Source organism: Copadichromis virginalis, unplaced genomic scaffold (genome assembly GCF_057382275.1).
Source record: "Copadichromis virginalis isolate Kocher_CV1m ecotype Utaka unplaced genomic scaffold, C_Virginalis_male_GT1.1 unmapped_scaffold_1, whole genome shotgun sequence".
Taxonomy (NCBI): Eukaryota; Metazoa; Chordata; class Actinopteri; order Cichliformes; family Cichlidae; genus Copadichromis; species Copadichromis virginalis.
Window position 1 is genome coordinate 4,534,332 of NW_028188589.1, and position 25,188 is coordinate 4,559,519.

The 25,188-nt window shown below is 46.1% G+C and overlaps 1 protein-coding gene across 2 annotated transcripts in view; it reads left to right on the forward strand.

Moving 5' to 3' along the window:
* The window catches only part of LOC146679608 (protein NLRC3-like), a 57,930-nt gene that overhangs the window by 17,298 nt on the left and 15,444 nt on the right, over positions 1 to 25,188 (forward strand). Inside the window, exon 4 of one of the 2 annotated variants that reach the window (XM_085450220.1) lies at positions 7,682 to 7,855. The exons of the other annotated variant lie outside the window; for it this stretch is intronic. Coding sequence (XP_085306346.1) covers positions 7,682 to 7,855 — 174 coding nt within the window. The remainder of the gene's footprint in view (positions 1 to 7,681; positions 7,856 to 25,188) is intronic. 2 annotated transcript variants of the gene reach the window in all.

The following is a 25,188-nucleotide window of genomic DNA, read 5'->3' on the forward strand; positions in this document are numbered from 1 at the left end:
TAAAGGGAAGCCAATTCAAGAGAACCTTGCTCTCTCCTCTAAAGCGTGGAGGAGTGGCAACTCTACTCTGAGCCCCTCCCAGATGGTTGAACTCCTCACCCTATCCCTAAGGTAGAGGCAACCACCCTTCGGAGGAAGCTCATTTCTGCCGCTTGTATCCGCGATCTCGTTCTTTCGGTCACTACCCACAGCTCGTGATCATGGGTGAGGGTAGGTACGTAGATCGACCTTTAAATTGAGGTCCGCCACTTGGCTCCGCCTAGAAATTCTGTGCATAAATATTACAAACAGAATCGGTGAAAAAGGACAGCCCTGACGGAGCCCATCACCCACCGGGAATGAGTCCTACTTATTGCTGGCTATGCAGACTAAGTTCTTGCAACAGTTGTATAGGGATCAAATGCCTCGTAACAATGGGCCAGACACCCCATGGTAAATGGTAAATGGCCTGTATTTATATAGCGCTTTACTAGTCCCTAAGGACCCCAAAGCGCTTTACATATCCAGTCATCCACCCATTCACACACACATTCACACATCCCATACTCTCACAGCACCTCTCACAGAACACCCCAAGGGACACAGTCAAATGCCTTCTCCAAGGCCACAAAACACATGAGGAATGATTGGGCAAACTCCCTCCACAAGTTGCTACCTTATTGTGGTGGAGGGGGTTCGTGCGTCCCAGGGATCCCAGGGGCTATGTTGTCCGGGGGCTTCTGCCACGTGCTAGGGTCTCCCATGGCAAATTGGTCTTGGGTGAGGGACCAGACAAAGAGTGTTTCAGAAGACCCTTATGCGGAAAACATCGAGAAAACAGTTCACCCTGGCCGGGATAGGGTTACCAGGATCCCGCCTTGCAGCCAGGCTCGGTGAGGATTCCCGAGGGAGAGCGTCTAGTGGCCGGGACTTAGTCCAAGCGGCCCAGCCGGGCACAACCCAAAAGGAAGACATGGGCCCATCTCCCTGCAGGCCCACCAGCCACAGGAGGCACCGTAGGGGTCGCGTGCATTGTGTGCCGGGCTGTGGAAGAGAGACAATCTCTGTCTCTCTTCCACAGCATGTCTTTATCTTTATCCTGTTTTCCTTCTCTCACCCCAACTGGTCGCAGCAGATGGCTGCTCCTCCTTGAGCCTGGTTCTGCCGGAGGCTTCTTACTGTTAAAAGGGAGTTTTTCCTTCCCGCTGTCGCCAAAGTGCTTGCTCATAGGGGGTCATATGATTGTCGGGTTTTCTATGAATCTAATATTTTACTATCTACTTTACAATATAAAGCGACTTGAGGCGACTTTTGTTGTGATTTGGAGCTATATAAATAAAATTTAATTGAAATTGAATTGAATCTAGAGGAGAGCTACTGGTCAAGAACTACAGGAAACATTTGACCTCTGTGATTGCAAATGGCTTGTCTAACAAATATTAACACTGATTTTCTAAGGTGTTCAAATACTTATGTGCAGCAGTACTATATAAATAAATTCTTTAAAAATCATACAATGTGATTCAGAATAGAATAGAACAATCCTTTAATTGTCCCAAAAGGGGAAATTTGGGTGTAACAGCAGCCAGAAATTACATATACAAACAAACAGTACACAAGACACAGAACAGAAACATACACAATTTTTACATATTTACATGAAGAACAGTGGTTACCAAGAACTGAGTACCATACTGTTATTAAATTAAATAAAATTAAATGCAGATAAGACGCAAGCCTGGTTATAGTGTGACTCGGTTGATAAAATAGTGCAAGTTACAGCGCTGATGTAAACATCTATGTTTTTTGGGAGCAGTTCTGTTTGTACAGTCTGACAGCTGCAGGTAAATGGTAATGGTAAATGGACTGATTCTTATATAGGGCTTTTCTACTTTCACAGAGTAGTCAAAGCGCTGTATACAACATCCCTTATTCGCCCATTTACACCCACTCATACAAGCACTTCTAAACTCAAGTGCAACTAATAAGTATTCACAGACACTCCGATGAATGCATCAGGGCAACTTGGGGTTAGTATTTTGCCCAAGGATATTTTGCATGCAGACTGGGGATGCCAGGATTTGAACCATCAACCTTCCAATCAATAGTTGATCTGCTCTACCACCTGAGCCACAGCCACACCAAGGACCTGTGGAAACGCTCCCTCATGCATCTAGGATGCAGCAGTCTGTCACTGAAGCAGCTCTGCAGTTCAGCAACATTTCCATGCATGGGGTGGGAGACTCTGTCCATCAGAGATGTTATTTTGGCCAGAGTCCTTATGTGTCCCACCACCTGTACTGGGTCCAGGGTGCATCCCAGAACAGAGCTGGCCTTCCTAATGAGTTTATCCAACCTCTTCCTCTCAGCTACTGATAAACTGCTGCTCCGAAATACATCACTGTAAAAAATGACAGATGCCACCACAGAGTCATAGAAGGTCTTTAAAAGCGCTCCCTCTACTCCAAATGACCTCAGCCGCTTCAGCGGGTAGAGTCTGCTCTGACCCTTCCTGCAAAGAGCATCAGTGTTGTGGCTCCAGTCCACTATCTCAATGTCCACTCCCTGGATGTTCACCGGTGTCAGTGTGGTGGGTCTACGTCTCCGGAAATCCACCACCGACTCCTTCGATTTTCCCGGCGTTGATCAGCAGGTGGTTCTGTTTGCACCAGTCCACAAAGTCCAGAGTCCACTGTCTGTACTCTGAGTCGTCCTCACCTGTGATGAGGTCGACTATGGCAGAGTCATCAGAGAACTTCTGTAGGCGGCAGCGATGGAGAAGTCTGCAGTGTAGAGGGTGAAGAGGAACGGTGACAGCACAGTTCCCTGTGGGGCCCCCATACTGCAGACCAGCGTGTCAGAGACACAGCCCTGTGACCTCACATACTGTGGATGTTCTGTGAGGTAGTCCAATATCCACTGGGACATGTGGTGGTCCACTCCCGATAGCTCCAGCTTGTCTCTCAGGATTCGTGGCTGGATGGTGTTGAAAGACCTGGAGAAATCAAAGCACGTGATCCTCACAGTGCTTCCAGGCTTCTCCAGGTGAGTCAGAGCTCGGTGCGGGAGGTAGATGATGGCGTCCTCCACCCCGATGCCAGGCTGGTAAGCAAACTGCAGCGGATCCAATGAAGACCTCACCAGGGGGCACAGATGGTTTAGAACCAACCTCTCGAGGGTCTTCATGTGATGTCAGGGATACTGGCCTGTAGCTTCTGGGGTCCTTGGGATGGGAGGTCTTTGGTACCGGTACCACACAGGATGTCTTCCACAGCTGTGGTACTTTCCCCAGTGACAGGCTCAGGTTGAACAAATATCCTAGGATGCCACACAGTTCATCTGTGCAGCACCTCAGGAGCCTGGAGCTGATCCCATCTGGACCAGCAGCCTTCCGCACCTTGATCTTGCGAAGCTTGTTCCTCACTTGAAGTGCTAAGATGGAGAGAGGGGATTTCGGGGGATGGGGGTGTATGTTGGAGTCCACAGAAGCCGGGGGTGGGTGTGATGGCTGGGAGCTGAGAGGTGTGAAGACCTGTGATGAAAGACAGGAAGGCTCTGAAGATGAGGGAGATTGCAGCAGGGGGGCGAAGCTGGGGGTGGGGTGGGTGGTTGATCAAACCTATTAAATATTTATTTAGGTCATTCACCCACCCCAAGTCTCCTGTAGCCTGGGGGGTTGGTTTTTGTCCTGAGATTGTCTTCAGGCTGTTCCAAACCCCTCTGATGTTGTCCTGTAGCAGCTGCTCTTCCATCTTCCTCCTGTAGTTTTCCTTTCCTTGCCTTATCTTCCATTTCTGCTTCTTCTGGACAACTCTCAGCTCCTGTTTGTCTCCAGATCTAAAGACTCTTCTTCTCCTTGAGGAGAGCCTTAATTTCAGGATTTATCCATGGCTTGTTGTTAGAAAAACATCGTACCTTTTTGATGGGTACGGTGTTGTCCACACAGAAGTTCATGTAATCCGTAATGCAGTCTGTGATGCTGTTGAGGTCATCCTCCAGGGGGCTGCAGAGGTTGTCTCACACGGTAGAAGGGAAACAGTCCCCCAGAGCCTCTTCGGTCTCTGCCGACCATTTCCTTTTTTTTTTTTTTTTTTTTTTCTTTTCTTTTCTTTTTTGGCCTGTCCCGTTTGGCTCTTTTGCCATCAGAATTGTTGTCTAAAGGCAAAGAAAGATGCCCAACGGATTTACTTTACCAAACTGACCATCCCAGCCTTGCCGTAATGGTCCATTTGATTCACCTTTTGTTTATTTTATTTTCACTTACTGAATACGGGACAGACTTGACTGGGGGAAAGAAGGGGAGAAAGAAAGAGGGAAAGAGAAACAGCTGAGAAGAGGGACGGGGGAGAAGGGCAAAAGACAAAAACCAACAGAACGGGTGGAGAAAAAAAATGCATATATCAATCACCTGGATCACCTGCTGAGAAAGAAAAAAGAAAGCAAGCAGAAGAGAACAAGAGTAATAGAATAAACAACATCACAATGATATATGGGAATATGACAGTAAATACTAAATGTTAAACATTATTGTGCAGCACATAAGATCAACAGAACACAGTGTGCTTTGAGGTAGGAGCCAAAAAGGGTGTAGTTTGTGGGTGTGATCACCCGTGTGTACACCTGTGAGTATGGACGCGCTTGTTTTTTGTTTTTTTAAAAGGTTCCTTCATGTAATAATCTGCTAGAGGGTGTGGGGGGGCCACAGCCCCGTCCTCCAGGGCGTGAAGCAGGTGTGGAGGAGATCAAAACTCCAGACATCCAGAGGCCCCCAGAACACAAGAGACCAAGGAAGACCAACAGAGGGGCAGCTGCGCCACTGTCCCGGAAAGAGCTGAGGAGAGTCCCAGATGAGGGCTCACTCAGCAGCCGCGGAGCAGAAGCCAGGGGGAGTTGCAGTGACGCGCCCGTGAGCTCCGCCGGCAGCCAGCTGCGCCTGAGTGACCGAGCCCCAGGCCGAGAGGCCGGGGGCACCCCACCTCCAAAGTGGCCCGAGCGAGCCCCAGGCTCCAGGCCCCGATAAGCGGCCGCCAAGGAGTGAGCCGGTGTGTACCTGGACGCCCATCCCCGGACACAAAGAACCACCAACGCACCGATGTCTGAGGGGGTCCGCCACTGGCAGGGGAAGTGGTGGTAGGGGGAGATAGGCCTCCAAACCTTGGAGGGCCTGAGATGTCCCCAGAGAGGTGGCGCCTGACACCCAACCTGACATATAGACACAGACATACAGGCACACACAGACACAAACATCCATTCCCACCCTCATGCTCTCATATGCACTTACTCCACACTCAACCAACGTGGAGACAGACATAAAGAGACGTTGTACACACGATCACACTCCCCAAGCGTACTCTACAAACCGGGTCTAGGTGCCCCCGCCCCTGGAGGGGGGAACTGCACCCAGACCCAGGTGGTGTTTCCCTTTTCCCTGCGGTGGGGGGAGGCAGACCGCCCCGACTCCGCAGCAGCAGGGAGGCCCCACACTCCAGACCGCAGTCGGACGGCCAACTCCTCCTCCTAGTCCTAGCCCCCCTGCTCCAGCAGGTTGCAGAGAACGGGGGTGAGAGAAGACTCCAAACCTCCCTCCACCCGCTCATTGTAATGTTGATGCATGTGTGTTCTAAGGTGCATTTAAAACCCAGGAGGGCTTGGAGCTACCTGCCAGAGAGCAGCAGGTAAGCGCATGGTCCCTCCTGCTAGCCCTCAATGTCTACGTGCCGACCATTTCCTTACTGTGCGTTTCACTACTGGTTCTCTGTGTACCAGAGGTTTATACACAGGCTGAAGATGAACCAGGTTGTGATCTGAGCCCCCCAGTGGAGGGAGAGGTGATGAGCTGTATGCCTCCTTCGTGTTAGCATACAATAAGTCCAATGTTTTATTGTCTTTGGTGTGGCCACGACTCAGTGAAACACATCAGGCTGCACTCCCTGTAGCTCCTCTGATGTCGGGTAAGAGCTTGTCTACTTTATTGGGGAGAGATCTCAAATTCCCCATAAAAACAGATGGAATATCTGGCCGGTACCTCCTAACTTTACTGCAATGCCCAGTGGCAATGGGAGGTTGGACCTCCACTCACTCTCTGGTGTGATATTATTCTGTTATCATATGTTACCTTATATATGTAATCAAAGTAGTTGAAGTATGATACTGCTATAGATCATATTATACCCTTTAACGTAGAGTGTGTGATCAGTATGTAGTTTTAGTTTGCATTATACTTCTGACTTAAAAGAGTGTGAAAATCATTAGATCTATTGGATTGACCTGTATTACTGGACACTGTTGAATGTGTTACACTGTGTTCTTGACATGTTATACTGCTGAATCATGAAGAGAATGTGGTGTGCAGAGGACCTTGTGCAGATAATAGAAGAAACAGACCACATTCCTTTTCAGAAGAGCAGAAAGACAGGGAGCCGAGGTCATAACTTAGGCGCCGTAAGAGAGAAAGAATGTGAATGTTTAGGCTTTTACGACGAGGTGGGGGCCACTAGAGAGTATAAAAAGCTGAGTAACCCGTCACCATTTTGAGACTTGCTGTGACCCTCTGCAGGCAGGTCTCCCCATCATGATGGTTCTAATGCTCATAAGTATTGAATTGTATGGAAATAAATGATTGTTGATTGAGCATTTATACACCAAGTACTGTCCTTCCTTCAGCCCAAAGATTCAAAGAATTGGGAGATTTCAACACTGGACACAGATGCCGTAAAAAATGTTATAAGAAACACGATTGTCCATAGAATTCTTAGCTCCATTGTGGAGTACAGACAAGAAACACAATAACAACAAAAAAAGAGAAAAAAAAAGAACTCTGTCAGGTCGGAGCTGCTGATACTGGCTGCCAGCTCGGAGCGGCGCCGCAAGTAACATCCGGCGCGGAATGTTACTTCAAGAAGTGACATTCTTGAATTTCTTTTTAAATTCTGTCTCTCACAGCGGGAATCCACCTACAATGTCAATTTCAAACCACTCTTTGAATTCTAAGTGGGAGAACATACAAAATTGCAGGGTGTTCCTCACTGTAATTGAGAGTCTTTTGTGGAAACCTGGTCCAAATCTTAATCCTCTGCATATTTTGATTTGGCAAAAACTTTGAACCAGATGACCTTCTTGATGTAAAATCTCTCTAGATCTCCAGAATTGGTATCAGCACTACAATACAGTGGTGCCAAGCACAGCAGAGTTGTGGCTGGTTCATTCTTGCATCTGACCAATAGTGCTAAAGTTGAAAACATTCTCTCTCAGTGTGATCCTGAAAAAATGGTTTGAGCATTTGTTACTTTGATGTTTGGCTTGACTGTAATTGCTAATTTTCTGAATGTTCCCACAGAAGTCTTCAGTTGCTCCAAAATTCTGCAGTGAGATTACAGAAACAGGGGTAGTAAAAGAGAGATTGTACTTCTCCCATAATAGCTTCTATTAAGTGGCTTCCTTTTAAATTCAGAGTTTAATTAAAATCCTTTTCTCAAAAAGTCCTCAATGATCAGACTATAAAGAAAGCACAATAGTGCATTCACTTTAGGAATACAGGCTTACTTGAGATGTTTCCAAAAGGGATTTAGATAATTAAACTTAAAACAATAGGGTTATCTAGTTAAATTTATGGATGGCCCTGTATTTGGAAATAAGAAAAACAAAATAAATCATACCTTACGTGCAATATTCACAGCTGGATTGTTGTTTTATGTGTCTGCAGTCTGTCAGGCTGTCTGATCACAGAGGAAGGCTGTACTTCTCTGGCCTCAGCTCTGAGCTCCAACCCCTCCCATCTGAGAGAGCTGGACCTGAGCTACAATCATCCAGGAGGTTTCGGCATGGAGCTCCTTTCAGCTGGACTGAAGGATCCAAATTGGAAACTGGACACGCTCAGGTATGGTGAGAATGTCTGATACAGGAGGAAGAGCTTGAAAGATTTCCTTTAAGTAATTTACTCCTTTAATCCTTGTTTGTTCCATGCAGACATGACAAAAATGTTTATCCCTTTATTCACCTCTTTTCATTCATTGTGTGTTTCTACACCTCTCTGCGTTCAATCATAAGGCATTATTAATCTCTGGCTGTCTTCCACTGTGTGTCTTTTGAACTGTCTTTCTCCCCTCACCCTAAATGGTTGTGGCAACCCTTTTCTGGATCTGCCAGAGGTTAGTTCGTGTTTAAAAAGAAGTTATTTATTCTTTCTTCCCCATTGTCGCCAAAGTGCTTGATCATATAAGGTAATGTGATTACTGATGACAACCTTTCTTCACCTTTTCACTCCAACATTGATTCATATAAATCTCTGAATAGCCACAGGTCCAGAACATAAACAATACTGTGAAAAGCATTTAATTACCCATCCAAATCATTGAATTCAGGTGTTATATCCACTGCCATGGTCACAGGTGTATAACATTAAGCACCTACGCATGAAGAATGCTTCCACAAACATTTGTAGTTGGTCTCAGGAGGTTAGTGGATTCCAGTGAATTCCATACATACAACAAGTTCAGCAACTTAAATATTCCTCACTAATAAATTTTTTTTTTAAGTCACCAGTCAGTTGGCTTGTAATAAAGTTGAGCCGATTGGTAATAATAGCACCTCAGCCGTGAAGTAGTAGTCCACTTAATATCACATAGTGGTGCCATCGAATGCTGAGGTGTATAGTGCACAGAGGTCACCAACTTTCTGTCAATCACCACAGAACTCCAATCTTTATGTGGTCTTCAGATTATCTCAAAAACAGTGTGTGGCAAGATGAATGTTATCCCTTGGTCCAACCCACTTTCAGCCTGGCCCATTAGGGGGCGCTGGTATAAATAGTGGCCATTTGAGTGTCTCTGCGTCGCTTGACTGTGATCTTCTTTTTGGTCACCTGACTTCCCTTTGGTGTGGTAGAGATCATTTGCGGGTTACTCTTCTGAAGCCTCCATCGCAGCTGGTCGTAGCTATAGAAGCCTCCTCTGAGCTATTCTGCTTGTGTTCTATGACACGGCTTACTTGGTATGTAATCAACTTTTGTTACGCTCTCTGCCTTCTATTGTTCTTTTATAGTAATTATTTATTATGTTTCGCAGGAAGTGTGGGCCTTAGTTTTGCGCCAAGCTACGCGAACTGAAGTGCTGCTGTTTTGCCTTGCTGTGCTTTTATCGTCTGTTCCCGTTGCGAGATTGCTTTCCCTGCTGCTGTCAGCTTTTACAGTGGAAGTCGGCGTGGACAACGGCCATATGCATGCCGGTTATCAGAGTCAGCTGGCGTGCATATTGATTGACTGTTAACTTTTCGTCGTGTGGACGGCAAGTTGGAGCAGTACGGCGATTCCGTTTGCTCCAGATTTTAGAGTTTTATCCAGATTGTATGTTGTTTTATTGTTTTTGATTTGTAGTTTGGATTTTCGTTACACCACTGGTGGGAGGCCCTTTTTCTAGCTGTAGATCACCAGTGTGGTCCTGCAGTTGGGTTATCCCCCGGCACTACACATTAGTTTGTTGTAATATATTAAAATTTTCTTTGTTTCTTTTATTCAGATGCGGAGTGCCAACGTGGAGGAGACTAGGGTGCCTTGGTGGTGGGATCCCTTGAGTGTACACACCTGTCTTGTTTAGTTTATTAGTGTGAGTGTGTGATAGTGTACTGCACTTGTGTTTTGGGTGTGTTTTCTTTCTTTAGTTTGTGTGTGGCATCCCTGCCCCTCCACTGGTAAGCCTCAGCTCTGAATACCTTTTTAAGCATATTTGTATTTGAATATTTATGATTGTGCTTTTATATGGTGTTTTAAATAATTATTAATAAATTGTCAATTTGTTTATCATTGAACCTCGTCTCTGGACTGAGTATAGCGAACCTAAGTGCCTTTCTGGTGATTTAGTGTCACTTTCAGTATTCTCTGGGTGAAATTCCCAGGGTGGCGTTGTCTTTTTAAAAAACTGCAAAGAGTATTTACTTTATTTCTACCTCGTCCTGCCACAAGTGCATGAAGAGTTACAGGGAATTCAGAGAAGACCATCTCTGAATCGAGGAAGGGGCCTAAGGGTACATATCTCGCCATCTTGCAATTCTGTGATTGCAGCCATTCCCCAACTCTCTGTGAGTGGTACTCATGGCCATTGATCAGTGGCCTACTGAAAACGCTATGTCCAGATCAACAGAATCGATTTTTGGAGATTTACTTACCTGAATGATTGAGCATGCATCAAGACGATACCATCCCATGACTCATAGCTAGTGGGAAGTGTGGATCTCTTACATGTAGTCAGGAGGGAGAGATTTGTGTTTGTTGGAAGGCAGGCTGAAATCGAATGGAAGTGTTAGGTTGATATTGATAATAGCTGTCACTGTTGTTAAATTTGTTGCCTTGTTTCAAACTGTATGATCAAAGACATTCTTTTGTTTCTGTTCTCCTCCCCTATGTGTACAATGGTGAAGGCAATGGCTATAGTGTTAACTGCAGACATTGCATGTACACACACACACACACACACACACACACACACACACACACACAGTGTCTTAGCTTTTATGACACACCACAGGGGCTGTTTGTCACTGAATAAAAAAGCTGTGAGTGGAGGCCGGGGTTGGAGTTGTCTGGGATCAGGTGATGGGCTCTTAGCTCCAAGACCCTGACCCGATCGGCTTCCCTTGCAAGTTGAAATGGATCTATCTCTGTTTTTTCTAGCTTTGTTCACGGTGATAAGTGTATGAACCAGTGGGGGCCTGCAAGCGCAGACCTGACAGGAAGCCACAGTGGAGGTTTGTTACGTAAGGTGAGAATCCTAAGATAGCAATTTACTAGAGACTAGGTCATGAATGAGAGCAAATTAAATGCAGTGAATCAAGGAATGCTCACAGCCTTTCACTTCATTTGTTCCACATTTTGCGATGTCTTACTCAAAAAGAAATTAAATTATATTTTTTACACCAAAATGCACAATCCCTCATAGTGAGAGGGTGAAAAAAGTCCCTGCACCTTAACGTGGTGGAGGGGTTTGTGTGCTCCAGAGATCCCAGGGGCTATGTTGCCTGGGGGCTTTTGCCCCCTGGTAGGGACTCCCATGGCAAATTGGTCCTGGGTGAGGGACCAGACAAAGAGTGATTCAGAAGACCCTTATGAGAAGACCATCAAGGGAACAGCGGTGTTCATGTCTGCTTTAAAGCTTATTTAAAAGCACAGGCTGAAGCTAATTCCAACTCTACTATGGACTTTCCGCAACCTTCTGCCATTTGCTAGGATTACCTCACCCCCAGATTGCTTAGTCATCGATGGATTCATTATGTTGAACAACAAACCTACCAGGCCCTTCCAGTTTGTTTGCCAGCTCGGAGCTTGATTAGGACTCCTAGAGGTGGTGTATGTCACAGCCAGTGTTGGTCAAGTTACTTGAAAAAAGTAATCAGTAACTAATTACTGATTACTTCCCCAAAAAGGAATCCCGTTATTTTACTGATTACTTATTTTCAAAAGTAATTAATTACTTAGTTACCTAGTTACTTTTTAAAAACACGATTTACAACCTGAAGAGGTGATAAAGCGATAGATCTTTCTGCCCAATTCTACTTTTTCTAAATAATCCATCATACAAAATGTAATCAAAATGAAAAATGTCTCTTTTTTTTAAAACTTGTTTTATCAGTTTTAATCTTTTAACTTTATGCATCAAGCAAAGATTTAATTATATGCAACATTGTCTGACTCGAATAAATTAGTTTAACATTTAAACCTATTTTCTACACATTCCAGCACATAAAATAAACTACTTTTGGTTTTTACACTCACTCTTTCAAATAGATGCAAGTAAAACACAGCAGAAAGTAAATAAAGTCAAAGACTCAGCGGTCCTGTTGCTCTATTTTCACCTGTAAAGCAGGAGTAGGGTAGGCGGAGGTTTACCCTGGTGCAGGTGTGCCGCGGTCAGTGGAAGAATCCGCGAGTTTCTCTGTGAGTTTCCATTACGTCGTTGCGCACTCGGTGCTTGCTTGGAAGTTTAGGAGTTTTTTCGCTGTAAAAAGAAGTTTTCTTCCCATGCACGATGGACACTAATGTTTTTGTCACTTTTTATGGAATAAAACTCAAAGTAAGGTCAGTACTTCCACGCTTTAAATGCTGCACGCTCATACTCTCTCCCACAATCGATATGTGATCCATTGTTGATCTGCACACAGCTGTTGTCACTAATGGCACACTTGCTTCCGTCACTGTCATGAGACATTCTTGCAAAAAATCACGGTTTTAGTAACGCAGTAACGCAGCGTTCCTACGGGAAAGTAACGGTAATCTAATTACCGTTTTTGCAATAGTAATCCCTTACTTTACTCGTTACTTGAAAAAAGTAATCAGATTACAGTAACGCGTTACTGCCCATCTCTGGTCACAGCAACCTAATCCGATTGAGACGTGCTTCTAACTTTGATTTGGCAGCTACGACTCGGATGGCCCTGCTAAATGTCAGGTCGTTGGTGAACAAGATCTTCATTGTAAATGACTTTTTCCTTACCTCAAGGCTGGATGCTTTGTTTTTAATGGAAACCTGGATTCGCACTGGTGAGTCCTTTCCCTTTTTGGAGCTCCTTCACCTGGACTGTGTTTTCTTTCTTACCTAGATCCTTGGGTAGGGGTGGAGGGCTAGCCTCAGTATTTAAAAATAAATTCTGAGTGCAACATCTACCCTCTCCCGTGTATACTAGCTTTGAAGTACAACTTCTGGAGCGTGCTGGTCCTTCTCTGACTCTCTGTGTCACAGTCTATCGACCACAGACATATGACAAGTCTTTTATTCATGAATTTCTTTGACCTTCTTCTTAAACTTTCAACGTGTTCTTATTATTGGTGATTTTAACATCCATTTTAAAAAGCACTATATATAGCGCTACATAAATAAAATTTAATTGAATTGGATTGAAACTTGACAAACAAGTCTCCACTGTAATTAAATATAGCTTTTACCAGCTACGCCAAATTGCCAAGGCCAAGCCTTATATGCTCTGTAAGGACCGTGTGAAACTTATCTATGCCTTTATTGCCTCTAGATGAGACTACTGTAACTTCCTCTATATTGGCCTCCAATCAACCCTTCTTAGCAGACTGCAGCTTGTTCAAAATGCGGCGGCACGCTTTTTAGTGGGAACTGGCAGGTTTGATCCTATCACCCCTATCCTTGCTGACCTCCACTGGCTTCCCATCAAATAATGCGTTGATTTCAAAATTCTGTTGCTCACCTTTAAAATTATAAATAACATTGCTCCTAGCTATCTTACTGAACTTCTCAGCTTGTACACTCCTAGGAGAGCACTGAAATCAACGGGCCAACTGCTCTTAGTGGTTTTAAATGCGGTACACAAATAAAGTTGTATTTTATTGTATTGTATAAGGTTACTGGGGCCCCGCCCTGGAGCAGGCCCAGGGAGGATACTCGAGGGCAAGCGTCTGGTGGCCGGGATTTAGTCTAGCCTGAAAGAGGGACATGGACCCATCTTCCTGCAAGCCCACCAACCACAGTAGGTAACGCCAGGCGGTGGCAAGGAATGGAGGTCCTGGTGGACTGATCCCCGGTTACCAAGACTGGCAATTGAGACATGGAATGTCACCTCTGTGTGGGAAGGAGCCTGAATTAGTGCGTGAGGTTAAGAAGTACTGGCTAGATAAAGTTGGGCTTAGTGTAGAGTTGCCCCTGGTGACATGTCCCAGTATACGAGAGGGTTTGTTCCCTGCGACTCTGGGATGGGGAAAAGGTCCTGATCATTGTCTGCACTTATGCCATTTTTTATTTGCTGACAGTAGAACCTCTCGTGATGCAATAAGTTTCTACTGCCAGCAATGACGCCATTTCAAAAAAGAAAGAAAATTTAGACTGGATTACCTCGCTGAATCCTTTTTGCCAGGGACTTGCTTTGTGATTTTCCCAAATAAGTGGCTTTCTCCTGAGCCCATTTTAATTTTGGAGAAGCTCACTTGCGATTGTTCAACGTGTTGTGTTGCGCTTTCAATTCCAATCTTGCAGGCCTGCTTGAAAAAGAAAATTGCCAAACAAAAAATCTCAGTGCACTGTTAAAAATCAAAAAATGTGAAGGCCTAGTTTTAGGACTTGTCTAAGCATATTCTCTTAGAATGATAGATCAAAACAAAACTAAATGGCAGGTTCAAAGTGGTACCAAAAGAAAATTCAAAGAAAATGCATCAGCCAAGTAAACCTCCCAAACTTTCATCCACCAGTCACACACACAACAGCAATATTCTGTTAGATAATGAGTTTTGTTTTCCAATGTACCCAGATGTGTGTCATGATAAGACCTCCCCCACACATCAGAAACAAGAAAATAAGAAGAAATCTTAACCTAAGTCTATGTATCACTTCTTAGCCTACTAAGTGAACCGAACAAGATGACGCTAACCGAAATGCATGCTAAAAATACTATTTGATCTTCATGAGCTTCATTGCATGTGTGTATGTGTTAGTAGGATTAATGCATTTTTTTTTTTGCCTGTCCCATTTGGCTCTTTTGCCATCAGAATTATTGTCTAAAGGCAAACAAAGATGCCTACCGGATTTACTTTACCACATGGACCAACCCAGCCTTGCCGTATTGGTCTATTTGATTCGCCTTTTATTGTTTATTTCATTTTAACCTGCTAAATACGGGACAGACTTGACTGAGGAAAAGAAAGGGGATAAAGAAAGAGGGAAAGAAAAACAGCGGGGAAGAGGAATGGCGATAAAGGGCAAAAAACCAAAAACCAACAAAATAAGCAGACAAAAAATACATATATCAATCACCTGGATCATCTGTTGAGAAAGAAAAAAGAGAGAACAAGCAGAAAAAAAGAACAACATAATAAACAACATCATTACAATGATCTATGGGAATATAACAGTAAATACTAAATGTTAAACATTATTGTGCAGCACGTAAGATCGACAGCACACAGTGTGTTTTGAGGTAGGAGCCAAAAAGGGTGTAGTTTGTGTCTGTGAGCACCCATGTGTACACCTGTGAGCATGAGCGTGCTTGTATTTAAAAGGTTCCTTAATGTAATGATCTGCTAGAGAGTGTGGGGAGCCATAGTCCCGCCCTCCAGGGCTTGAAGCAGGTATGGAGGAGATCAAGCGGGTCTCAGTTCTGGAGACTGCCCTTGCTAGCAAGAAGTTCTGTGTGTTTCTCTTCTCTGAGTCTTTACTGAAGAAGTGTTTTAGAGTATATTTCTTAACAACGGGCATCCAGTATCCATAGTTTCAGGTGCTGCACATCTCGTATCTTCACGCCATAGACAATTGCCTTCAGATGACCCCAAAGATAAAAGTCTAAGGGGGTCAGATCGGGAGTATTTAGTATTTATTTATTTATTGTCATTGTCAGAGAACAATGAAATTGCATTTGGGGCTTCCGTACAACCCGTAAATAAAATAATGAAGAAAATAATAAATACCCCTTAAAACCCAAGTGTAAATATTTAACCCAGTGTGACTCCAGTGCAATAAGACGATCCTTAGCAACAACATGAGAACATGACAAGTAAACATGAGAACCTGACAAGTAAGTTCAGTGCTATTAAGAAGTTGGATATGGTTATTGTCCGTGAGAGGGGGGCAGAGAGTTCAGGAGCCTCACAGCCTGTGGATACAGGCTGTTGGCCAGTCTGGATGTTCTGGCCCGTGTAGACCTGTACCTTCTCCCTGAGGGCAGCAGGTGGAAAAGGTGGCGCGCAGGGTGATGTTGTTCCCGCAGAATACTGTGCACCCGTCTCAGACAGCGAGTGGGGAAGATATTACTAATCTCTGGCAGACTTGTTCCAATAGATCTGCCAGCTTCTTTCACCACCCGCTGGAGTGCTTGCTGATCGGCCTTGGTGCAGCTGGGGAACCACACTAGAAATCCATACGTCAGAACGCTGCTGATGGCACAGTTGTAGAAGTTCAACATCAGAGATCTGGGAATGTGTGCGCTCCGCAGTCTCCTCAGGTAGTAGAGGCGCTGTTGGGCTTTCCGTGCAACTGAGGTGATATGGTTGCCCCAGGACAGGTCCTCGGTCACAGTTACCCCCAAGAATTTAAAACTGCTCACCCTCTCCACCGCCTCACTGCCGATGAAGAGAGGCAGATGGTTGTTATGACCCTTCCTCCGGAAATCTACAATGATCTCCTTGGTCTTTTTGGTGTTTAAGACCAAGTTATTGTCGTGGCACCATGACTCTAGTTGTTGCACCTCTGTCCTGTAGTTTGTGTCATCGTTGTTGGATATAAGTCCGAGCACTGTGGTGTCATCGGCAAACTTAACAATGAGATTGGATGCGCAGGAGGAAATACAGTCATGGGTGAAGAGAGTGTATAGCAGAGGGCTCAGGACACACCCCTGAGGGGCACCGGTGTTGACCACAAGGGTGGAAGAGGTGTTCTTACCCACTCTGACACTCTGTCTACGGTTAGTGAGGAAGTCCACAATCTAGTTGCACAGAGAGGAGTTAAGTCCCAGTTGGTGGAGTTTGGGACGGAGTTTGTATGGCCGGATGGTATTAAAAGCCAAGCTGTAGTCTACAAAGAGGAGCCGTGCATAGGTGTTCCTGTGTTCCAGGTGCTCCAGTAATGTGTGCAGCAGTATGGCGATCGCATCCTCGGTTGACCGGTTCTCCCTGTATGCAAACTGGTGCGAGTCCAGGGATGGTGGAAAAGCAGCTCTGATGTGTTTAATGACCAGTCTCTCCAGGCATTTGGCGGGAATGGGGGTGAGTGCCACAGGTCTGAAATCGTTCAGACATGTGACATTTGACTGTTTTGGGATGGGAACGATGGTTGCTGCTTTGAAACAGGATGGTACCAGTGAACAGGACAACGAGGTGTTATATATAGAGGTGAAGACGTCCGCCAGTTCCGCAGCACGGCCTTTTAGCACCCGGCCCAGCACTCCATCTGGCCCGGCCGCCTTCCTGGTGTTAATGCTCCGGAACACATGCCTCAGCTCATGAGTGCTCAGGACTGGAGCAGGGTCGGTTGAGGGGAGAGGGGACAGGACAGGGTCGGTGTTCTCCCTATCAAAACGGGCATAAAAGAGATTTAAATCCTCAGCCAGAGTAGAACTGTCGGCTGAGGGTGATGGTGTTCTCCTTTTGTAGTCCGTGATAGCCCTGATGCCCTCCCAGACCTGCCTTGGGTTTGTGTTGTTCTCAAACCTGGCCTCGATACGCCTCCTGTGCTGCTGCTTGGCAGTCTTGATGCCTCTTCTCAGGTTGGCCCTGGCAGCACTGTATGCCTCCTGGTCCCCGGATTTGAAAGCGTTGTTCCTCGTTCGAATAAGTTGTTGAACTCCGTGTGTCATCCAGGGTGGATTATTAGGGAACACACGGAGTCGTTTCCAAGTTGTTACATTGTCCACACAGAAACAGATGTAGTCCAAGACAGTGGAGGTGTAACTGTCCAATGCGACACGATTGTCAGTGTCCTGCACCTTGAATACATCCCAGTCTGTGCAGTGGAAACAGTCCTGAAGCATCGGAATAGCATCCTGCGGCCATGTTCTCACAGTTTTGGTTATAATCCCACTGCTCTTGATCTTCTGTGTGTATATTGGGTGTAGCAGAAGGGAGAGATGGTCTGACAGACCCAGGTGGGGATAAGCCTGGGCTCTGTATGCATTCGCCATGTTGGTGTACACCTTGCGGGCCATTCAGCTGGCCCACGATGACCAATCCACTTTCCAGAAAACTGTTCATCTAGGAATGCTCGGACCTGGCACCCATAATGTGGTGGTGCACCATCTTGCTGGAAAAACTCAGGGAACGTGCCAGCTTCAGTGCATAAAGAGGGAAAAACATCATCATGTAGCAATTTCAAATATCCAGTGGCCTTGAGGTTTCCATATACCCATATCCCACACCAAACCATCACTTTTGTTCTTCCAACAGTCTTGGAGGGATCCATCCAATGTGGGTTAGTGTTAGCAGTGGTGCTATCAGTATGTGAAGAGTGGGAGAAGAGGGTTGCACTGACAATCCAAAACAATGGGCAGCAGATTGAACACATTTTATAAGTGGTCAGAAACTTGTAAATAACTCATGAAAGAATAAAGTTACATTGAAACCAAGCACATCATTGTTTTTTCTTGTGACATTACCAATAAGTTTGATGTGTCACATGGCCCTCTTCCTATTGAAAAAACAAAAGTTCTATCCAAGATGGCCGACTTCTAAATGGTCACCATGATCACCACCCACCTTGAGGAGTTTGTCCCTCACATATACTAATGTGTCACAAACAGGACTTTAATATCACCAACCATTCCCATTTTATTATGGTGTATCCATATAAATGGCCCACCCTGTAGTCTGTCAAATGGAATAAATTCTGTTCCTTCTAATATATGTTGTAAGTATTTGATTCCTTTACCACTCCAATCTGGAAAGTTTATCATATTATTGTTTTGTAATATGTCAGGGTTGTTCCAGATAGGTGTACGTTTGCATGGAACTAATGAAGACTCCGTCAATTTTAGAAACTCCCACCATGCTGTCAGAGAAGAGCTGATACTGACGCTTTTGAAGCATTCATGTCGTTGGATGTTTGAGCTGATAAATGGTAGGTCTGAAATCTCTAAATTATTGCAAAGTGCTTGTTCTACAGCTAGCCAAGGTTCATCTAAGAATGTATGTTTTAGCCATGCTGAGATAAATTGAAGCTTGTTGGCTAAGAAGTAGTGCTGAAAGTTAGGTAGTTCTAATCCTCCTTTATCCTTGGTCTTTTGTAGTGTTTTTAAGCTTATACGTGGGGGTTTATTTTTCCAAAGGAATTTGGACATATATGAATCTAGAGATCTGAACCAATCTTGTGGCGGTTTAGTTGGGATCATTGAGAATACATAATTTATTTTTGGTAAGACCATCATTTTTATAGCGGCAACCCTTCCCATGAGTGATATGGGTAGACATTTCCACCTAGCCAGATCGCCTTCTACCTTCTTTAACAGTGGGATATGGTTTAATTTAGTCAGATCTGCAAGCTTAGGAGAAACATTGATACCTAAATATTTTATATTTCCCGATTGCAGTGGTGTAGAAGAAGAATTATGGAAGAAGCAATTAATCGGGAGGACTATAGATTTTGACGAGTTAATTGAGTAATCTGAAATTCAAAAAAGAGTTTATCATTTCAATGACCCCAGAGATATTGGTTTGTGAGTTTTGGAGAAAAAGTAACACATCATCTGCATAAAGGCTGGTTTAATCAGAATCAGAATCAGAATCAGAATGGGTTTATTGCCAGATGTTGAGGTTTACAACATTAGGAAATTGCTGCGGTGCTTCAGTGCAGACAATAAGAATTAAAGTGCTATGTAGAAAGAAAGATATGTGCATGAGATATACATGAGATATATACATGAGAATAAGAATTATGAGTGCTACGTAGAAAGATATATACATGAGTGCAGGTGGTGATCAGTGCCAAACATATATACATGAGAGTAAGAATTATGAGTGCTACGTAGAAAGATATATACATGAGTGCAGGTGGTGATCAGTGCCAGACATGAAATGATGCAGTGACACAGCGTAGGGTCATGTGTTAGTGGCGGGGACAGTCATGTGGTTATTGTTCATGTGTCCAACAGCAGAGGGGAAGAAACTGTTCTTGTGGCGAGAGGTTCTGGTGCGAATGGACCGGAGCCTCCTGCCTGAGGGGAGCAGGTCAAACAGACTGTGTCCAGGGTGAGAAGGGTCAGCTGAGATCCGGGCTGCACGCCGCAGAGTCCTGGAGGTGTACAGGTCCTGCAGAGATGGGAGTCTGCAGCCAATCACCTTCTCAGCAGAGCGCACAACACGCTGCAGTCTCTGTTTGTCCCTGATAGTGGCTCCAGCGTACCACACGGTGATGGAGGAGGTGAGGATGGACTCGATGATTGCAGTGTAGAATTGCATCATCGTCCGTGTTGGCAGGTTGAATTTCTTCAGCTGCCTCAGGAAGTACATCCTCTGCTGGGCTTTCTTGATGACGGAGGTGATGGTGGGCTCCCACTTCAGGTCCTGGGTGATGGTGGTACCCAGGAAGCGGAATGAGTCCACAGAGGTGATGGGGGTGTCAGTCAGGATGATGGGGGGGAGTGGGGCTGTGTGCTTCCTGAAGTCCACAATAATCTCCACTGTCTTCTGGGCATTCAGCACCAGGTTGTTGTGGCTGCACCAAGACACCAGACGTTCAACCTCCCTCCTGTAGGCAGACTCATCCCCGTCAGAGATGAGCCCAATGACGGTGGTGTCATCTGCGAACTTGATTAGCTTGACAGACTGGTGGGTGGATGTGCAGCAGTTGGTGTACAGGGAGAAGAGCAGAGGAGAAAGAACACAGCCCTGAGGGGAGCCGGTGCTGATGGTCCGGGAGTCCGAGACATTCTTTCCCAGCCTCACGTGCTGCTTCCTGTCCGTCAGGAAGTCAGTGATCCACCGGCAGATGGGATCAGGCACATTCATCTGGGAAAGCTTGCCTCGGAGATGGTCTGGAAGGATGGTGTTGAAGGCAGAGCTGAAGTCCACAAACAGGATCCATAATGTTCTGCGTTCTTGCATTTTATGCCCTTAATTACTGTATTCTGTCTAATTGCTGCTGTTAGTGGTTCAATAATTAATTAATTAATGCATTTTTCTGTTTGTGTACTTTTTGTGTACCTCTCCTCTTTGCGGTGCTCAATACACTTTTCAATTCTCCACGCAAGGCAGTCATTTTTATTTTTTTTTCTTCCCAGTTTCCTAAACTCAAATTTCATTCCCACACTAAAACAGCCTTCCTCCATGTTCTCTCCTGCTCCTTTCACTGTGATCTCATCTCATCTCCCCCCTTGCAGCAGTCCAGTGTGAGTCAGTTGTCTTTCAGCTTTGTCCTGTGTTTTCCACTGTCTCATCTTGCCATTTTGCTCCAAAAGTGACAAATGTCCATCTCAGGCAGTCTTTTCAAATGTCCATCCACACACAGTGAAGTTGCAGCTCATTCGAAATGCACCTCTCCATCCATCCAGTCATGATGATGCCATTTTCCTCTTTGCTGCCACTGTCTTGCACAGCTGCTGCTGGACCTCTTCTTTCACTGCTCAGGATACTGCTTTCTCTTGACCTGCTGTGAGCTCTTGATATCCATCTCGTTGTTCTAGAACTGCATTTCTTGTCTTCAGGGAGAGATTCTTGGAGCTTGTGTTCTCAGGGTGACAAACACATGGAAGTTAAGTTGTAAAACAATTCAGCCAAAACTTGGCTTGAGTTTTTCTAATGGTGTTAACCTATAATTTTCTTCTGACTGCTGCACGTGGAAAATTGATCCAGGTCTGCTTTTCACCTACAAGTGACACACTGAGACATTTTGATCATTCTTCTCACTGCTTAAAACAACACGTCTCCACTTTCTGGTTCTGAACTCCCCTTTCTTGAAAACCCAGAGAGATTGTAATTGTTCTACGTTGAAACCACCAAACCCTCTTCCTATTTTATTGCTTATTTTCATCAACAAGTCTGCTAAAAACGATAAATTTTGTTTGTCCACCCTAGGGGAGCTGGTGGCCTACTGTAGCACCACCTTCCGCTAGTTGGAGACGATTACTTTTACACACATTTCTACACTCCTCTTTTTTTTTTTCCTTGTTTTTGTTCCCCATTTTCAACATTTTTAACCCCATTTTCACTGTTTTTACACACACATCAGCTTTTCCCACACAACCATTCTCTGCAATCTTACACACCACACATTTACTCAGTTCTTACCATAAAGTCACACATTGAGTTTGGTCCCTGGCTGCCTGGTGGAAGGCCTGCCGCCTTACTGGATCCAGCTTCCCTTTACATTCAGAGTGTCCTCTGCAATGGCCTTCTTCCGTTACCGGCAGAAAAGTGCTAAAATACCGTCACCCCACGCACTGTAATACGCAGAAATGATTCCCGACAGTGTACCCGAACCGCCATTCTTGTGGCGTACTTGGACCAAACACAGGCCTAGGCCGGCTTCTCCCCAACAACGTGCTAAAGCCACTGTCCTTGTGATGGGCCGCTCTCAACACAAGCCTGGGGTCTCAAACCGGCAGGATTTTTACCAACAGTAGATTTTAATTACTGTCCCTGTACTGGACTGAACCAAACACAGGCCTGGGGTCTCAAACCGCCAGGATTTTCCCCCCGGAGACTCAGAAACTCCGGAGTCAGCAAGCGTCCCCCCCCCCCCCCCCCTCGGCCAAACAAAACTCTTCATGACTGTATACAAGTTAGCAACAACTCACCCATCTGCAGGAGTCCCCTCAAAGTCAATGGTCTCAGTGGTGGCTGAAACACATGGCTCTGTGACCCCTCCATTTCCTTTGCTTCAACAGCCGGTAGGACAAAGGTACCTTTTTCCTTAGGGGTGATCAGCCCGTCCACGGAACCGTTGTTCAGCGACCACATGGGCCAACCTGTTCGTGTCGCCATTTTGTTGTGGAGGTTTTCCATTTAAATAAAGCCTACAGACGAGCGGTGAGCGGTAGCTAACATTCTTTAATCAAAACACAAAGAACAGATAAACCAAGCTTGGTGGAGAGCCTGCATGACCGCAGGGCAGATGGTCAGCAGAGTCTCCCGAGCCTAAAATGGCTCTCAGTTAAATACCTTCTTCAGGAATAAAAGGCAGTACACAGCTGTTTCACACCTTAAGGTTCACACTGCCTTGCTACCTCCCAGATTCCTCAAAGAGACAAAAGATTCTTCCTGTGGAGTTGTCTGCTTCCCCCAACTTCCTTACTAGACCCCCACCATTTGTCTTACTGTATGAGTGTGAGACATGTTAAAATCCAGTGGCACCAAGGCATTATACAATAAAATAATGTGACTATACATAAATAAAAGAAATTCCTATACAATAGTACCCCCCACCAAGGCAAGATGATATGTACCTTCCTTTTATTTTATTTAAGTGTTTTTCTTTTCTTCTAGGAATAAGGACTCCCTTACTCATTGCCTGTGTATTGTGTTTCAGTTACCTCCGTGTGTCTTTACTCAGATTACGTTCAGCTGTGTACTCACCGGTCTCTCATCTGTCTTTGTATTTTTGTCCTCGGTTTCCGTCAGTTCATTTTTGTGTCATTGATGTTGTTGTCCTTAGTCCCGCAAGTGTGTTTGTTTCAGTCAGCCAGCTATTCACTCAGCCAGCTAGCCATCTTATGTTCTGTTCACCCCGTTAATCACAATAAACGCCAGCCTTGACCTCCCTGTGCATCAACCGTTTGGGTCCTCCTTTCCTCATCCACACAACCCCTGACGGAGTGGCACGACCCAGTGTTGTGGAAGCAGCAGACTCGGATCTTTATGAGCGGCATGAGGCAGCGCTCTCCCGTTGGGTGGAGGAGCTCAGGGGGAAACAGTGACTCTTTTCATAGAGGGGGCACGTCTTTGAGGGGAGTCGCCTGGCTCTGGGCGCGTTTGGAGATGCCGCGTTCTCCCACCTGCTCCCTCACCTGCACCAGAGCATTCGCTGTGGAGAGTGGGCATCCCTCGCCGCGCTTCGGCTGCTCTCTCTATCGCCGCTCCGCTCCTCGCTCACACACCGCCCGCCTCATTCACCGGACCTTCCACCTCCGCCTCCCATCTCGGCTCGATGGAGGCTCCGTCTGCTGCCACAGCTAAGCGGAGGCGAGGCTCACGCCGCCATTGCATTTCCTGTTTGGAGCAGCAAGAATCCGGTGGTGAGCAAAATCAACCATTTTTCTTCTCACCACAACTCAGGGACTGCTCTCTATTCATCTAAAGCAAAGACTGTTTACTGCGATTACATTCTGGATTATCCAATTACTACTCATTAAAAAAACTGTCCTGCCCTCAGAGGCTCCCATTAAAGACATTAATGCCGCTCAGACTGATTATTTTCCTCATATCGCTATTTTTTCACCTACCTGTCAGCCTGTCCGAGTTCCTCCATCCCAGGCCATTATTAAAGATTTTCACACCACTAAACCTGATAATCTCTCCCAGTCAATCATTTTCTCCTCACCCATTGTTGAGCCTCTTCCCGCTAGCAGAGCGGTTCAGAATTGGCCTTCACCTGTTTCACCTTCTCAGGTGAAGGCAGCTAAGGCTCAGCCTGTTCTTCTCGCACCTCCTCGGGCAGCTAGGGCTCAGCACGTCCCCGCACCCGCACCAGTCCCTCGGGACGATGCAACTGATACCCAGCCAGCACCAACTCCTGTGCTAGCTCCTAGGGCGAGGGCAGCTAAGACCCAGTCCACTCCTGCACCTGTTCCTGTTCCTTGGGTGGGGGTGACTGGTGTCCAGCTAGCTCCCATGCCTGTCCCAGTGCCCGGGATGAGGGCAACCAGGATCCAACCTGACCTCCCTAGAGGCTCAGATGAGGCTCTACAGCCATTGCCCTCACGCTCTGGAGGATTGGAAGAGCTAGCTTGTCCACCTACCCGTTCACCAGCTTTTCAGGCACTAGCTCATTCCTTCAGTAAATTAGCAGATCTGTTTCCATCTTATGCTCCCGGTTTATTTTCTCGGGCTACGGCACTGTCACCATCCTCAGTTCAGTCACCTGCTATTCAGCCTCCCATCCACTAAACCCCAGTCCAGTCTCCCATCCACTCACCCGCAGTCCAGTCTCCCGTCCACTCACCCGCAGTCCAGTCTCCTGTCCACTCAGCTGCGGCTCAGTCTCTGGTCCTCCAGTCACCCGTAAATGGCCTGTATTTCTATAGCGCTTTACTAGTCCCTAAGGACCCCAAAGCACTTTACATAATCAGTCATCCACACACACATTCACACACTGGTGATGGCAAGCAACATTGTAGCCACAGCCACCCTGGGGCGAACTGACAGAGGCGAGGCTGCCGGACACTGGTGCCACCGGGCCCTCTGACCACCACCAGTAGGCAACGGGTGAAGTGTCTTGCCCAAGGACACAACGACCGAGACTGTCGGAGCCGGGGCTCAAACCGGCAACCTTCCGACTGGTCCTCCAGTCACCTGTAGTTCGGGCTCCCGTCCTCTGCATGTTCTGGCCCTGCCTCTCCCCAGCCAGAGGTTTCTGCACCTGCTGGCCCTGCCTCTTCCCAGCCAGAGGTTTTCGCACCTGCTGGCCCTGCCTTGTTGCCTGCAGCTGCTCTGCCATCGGCAGCTCCCAAGCCGTCACCTGGAGCTGCTCCTCCGCTGTCTGGTCCCCCTTCATCTGGTCCTGCCTCATCTGATCAGATGGCTCCCAAGCACATCGCCTGCAGCTGCTCTGCCACCAGCGGCTGCTCTGC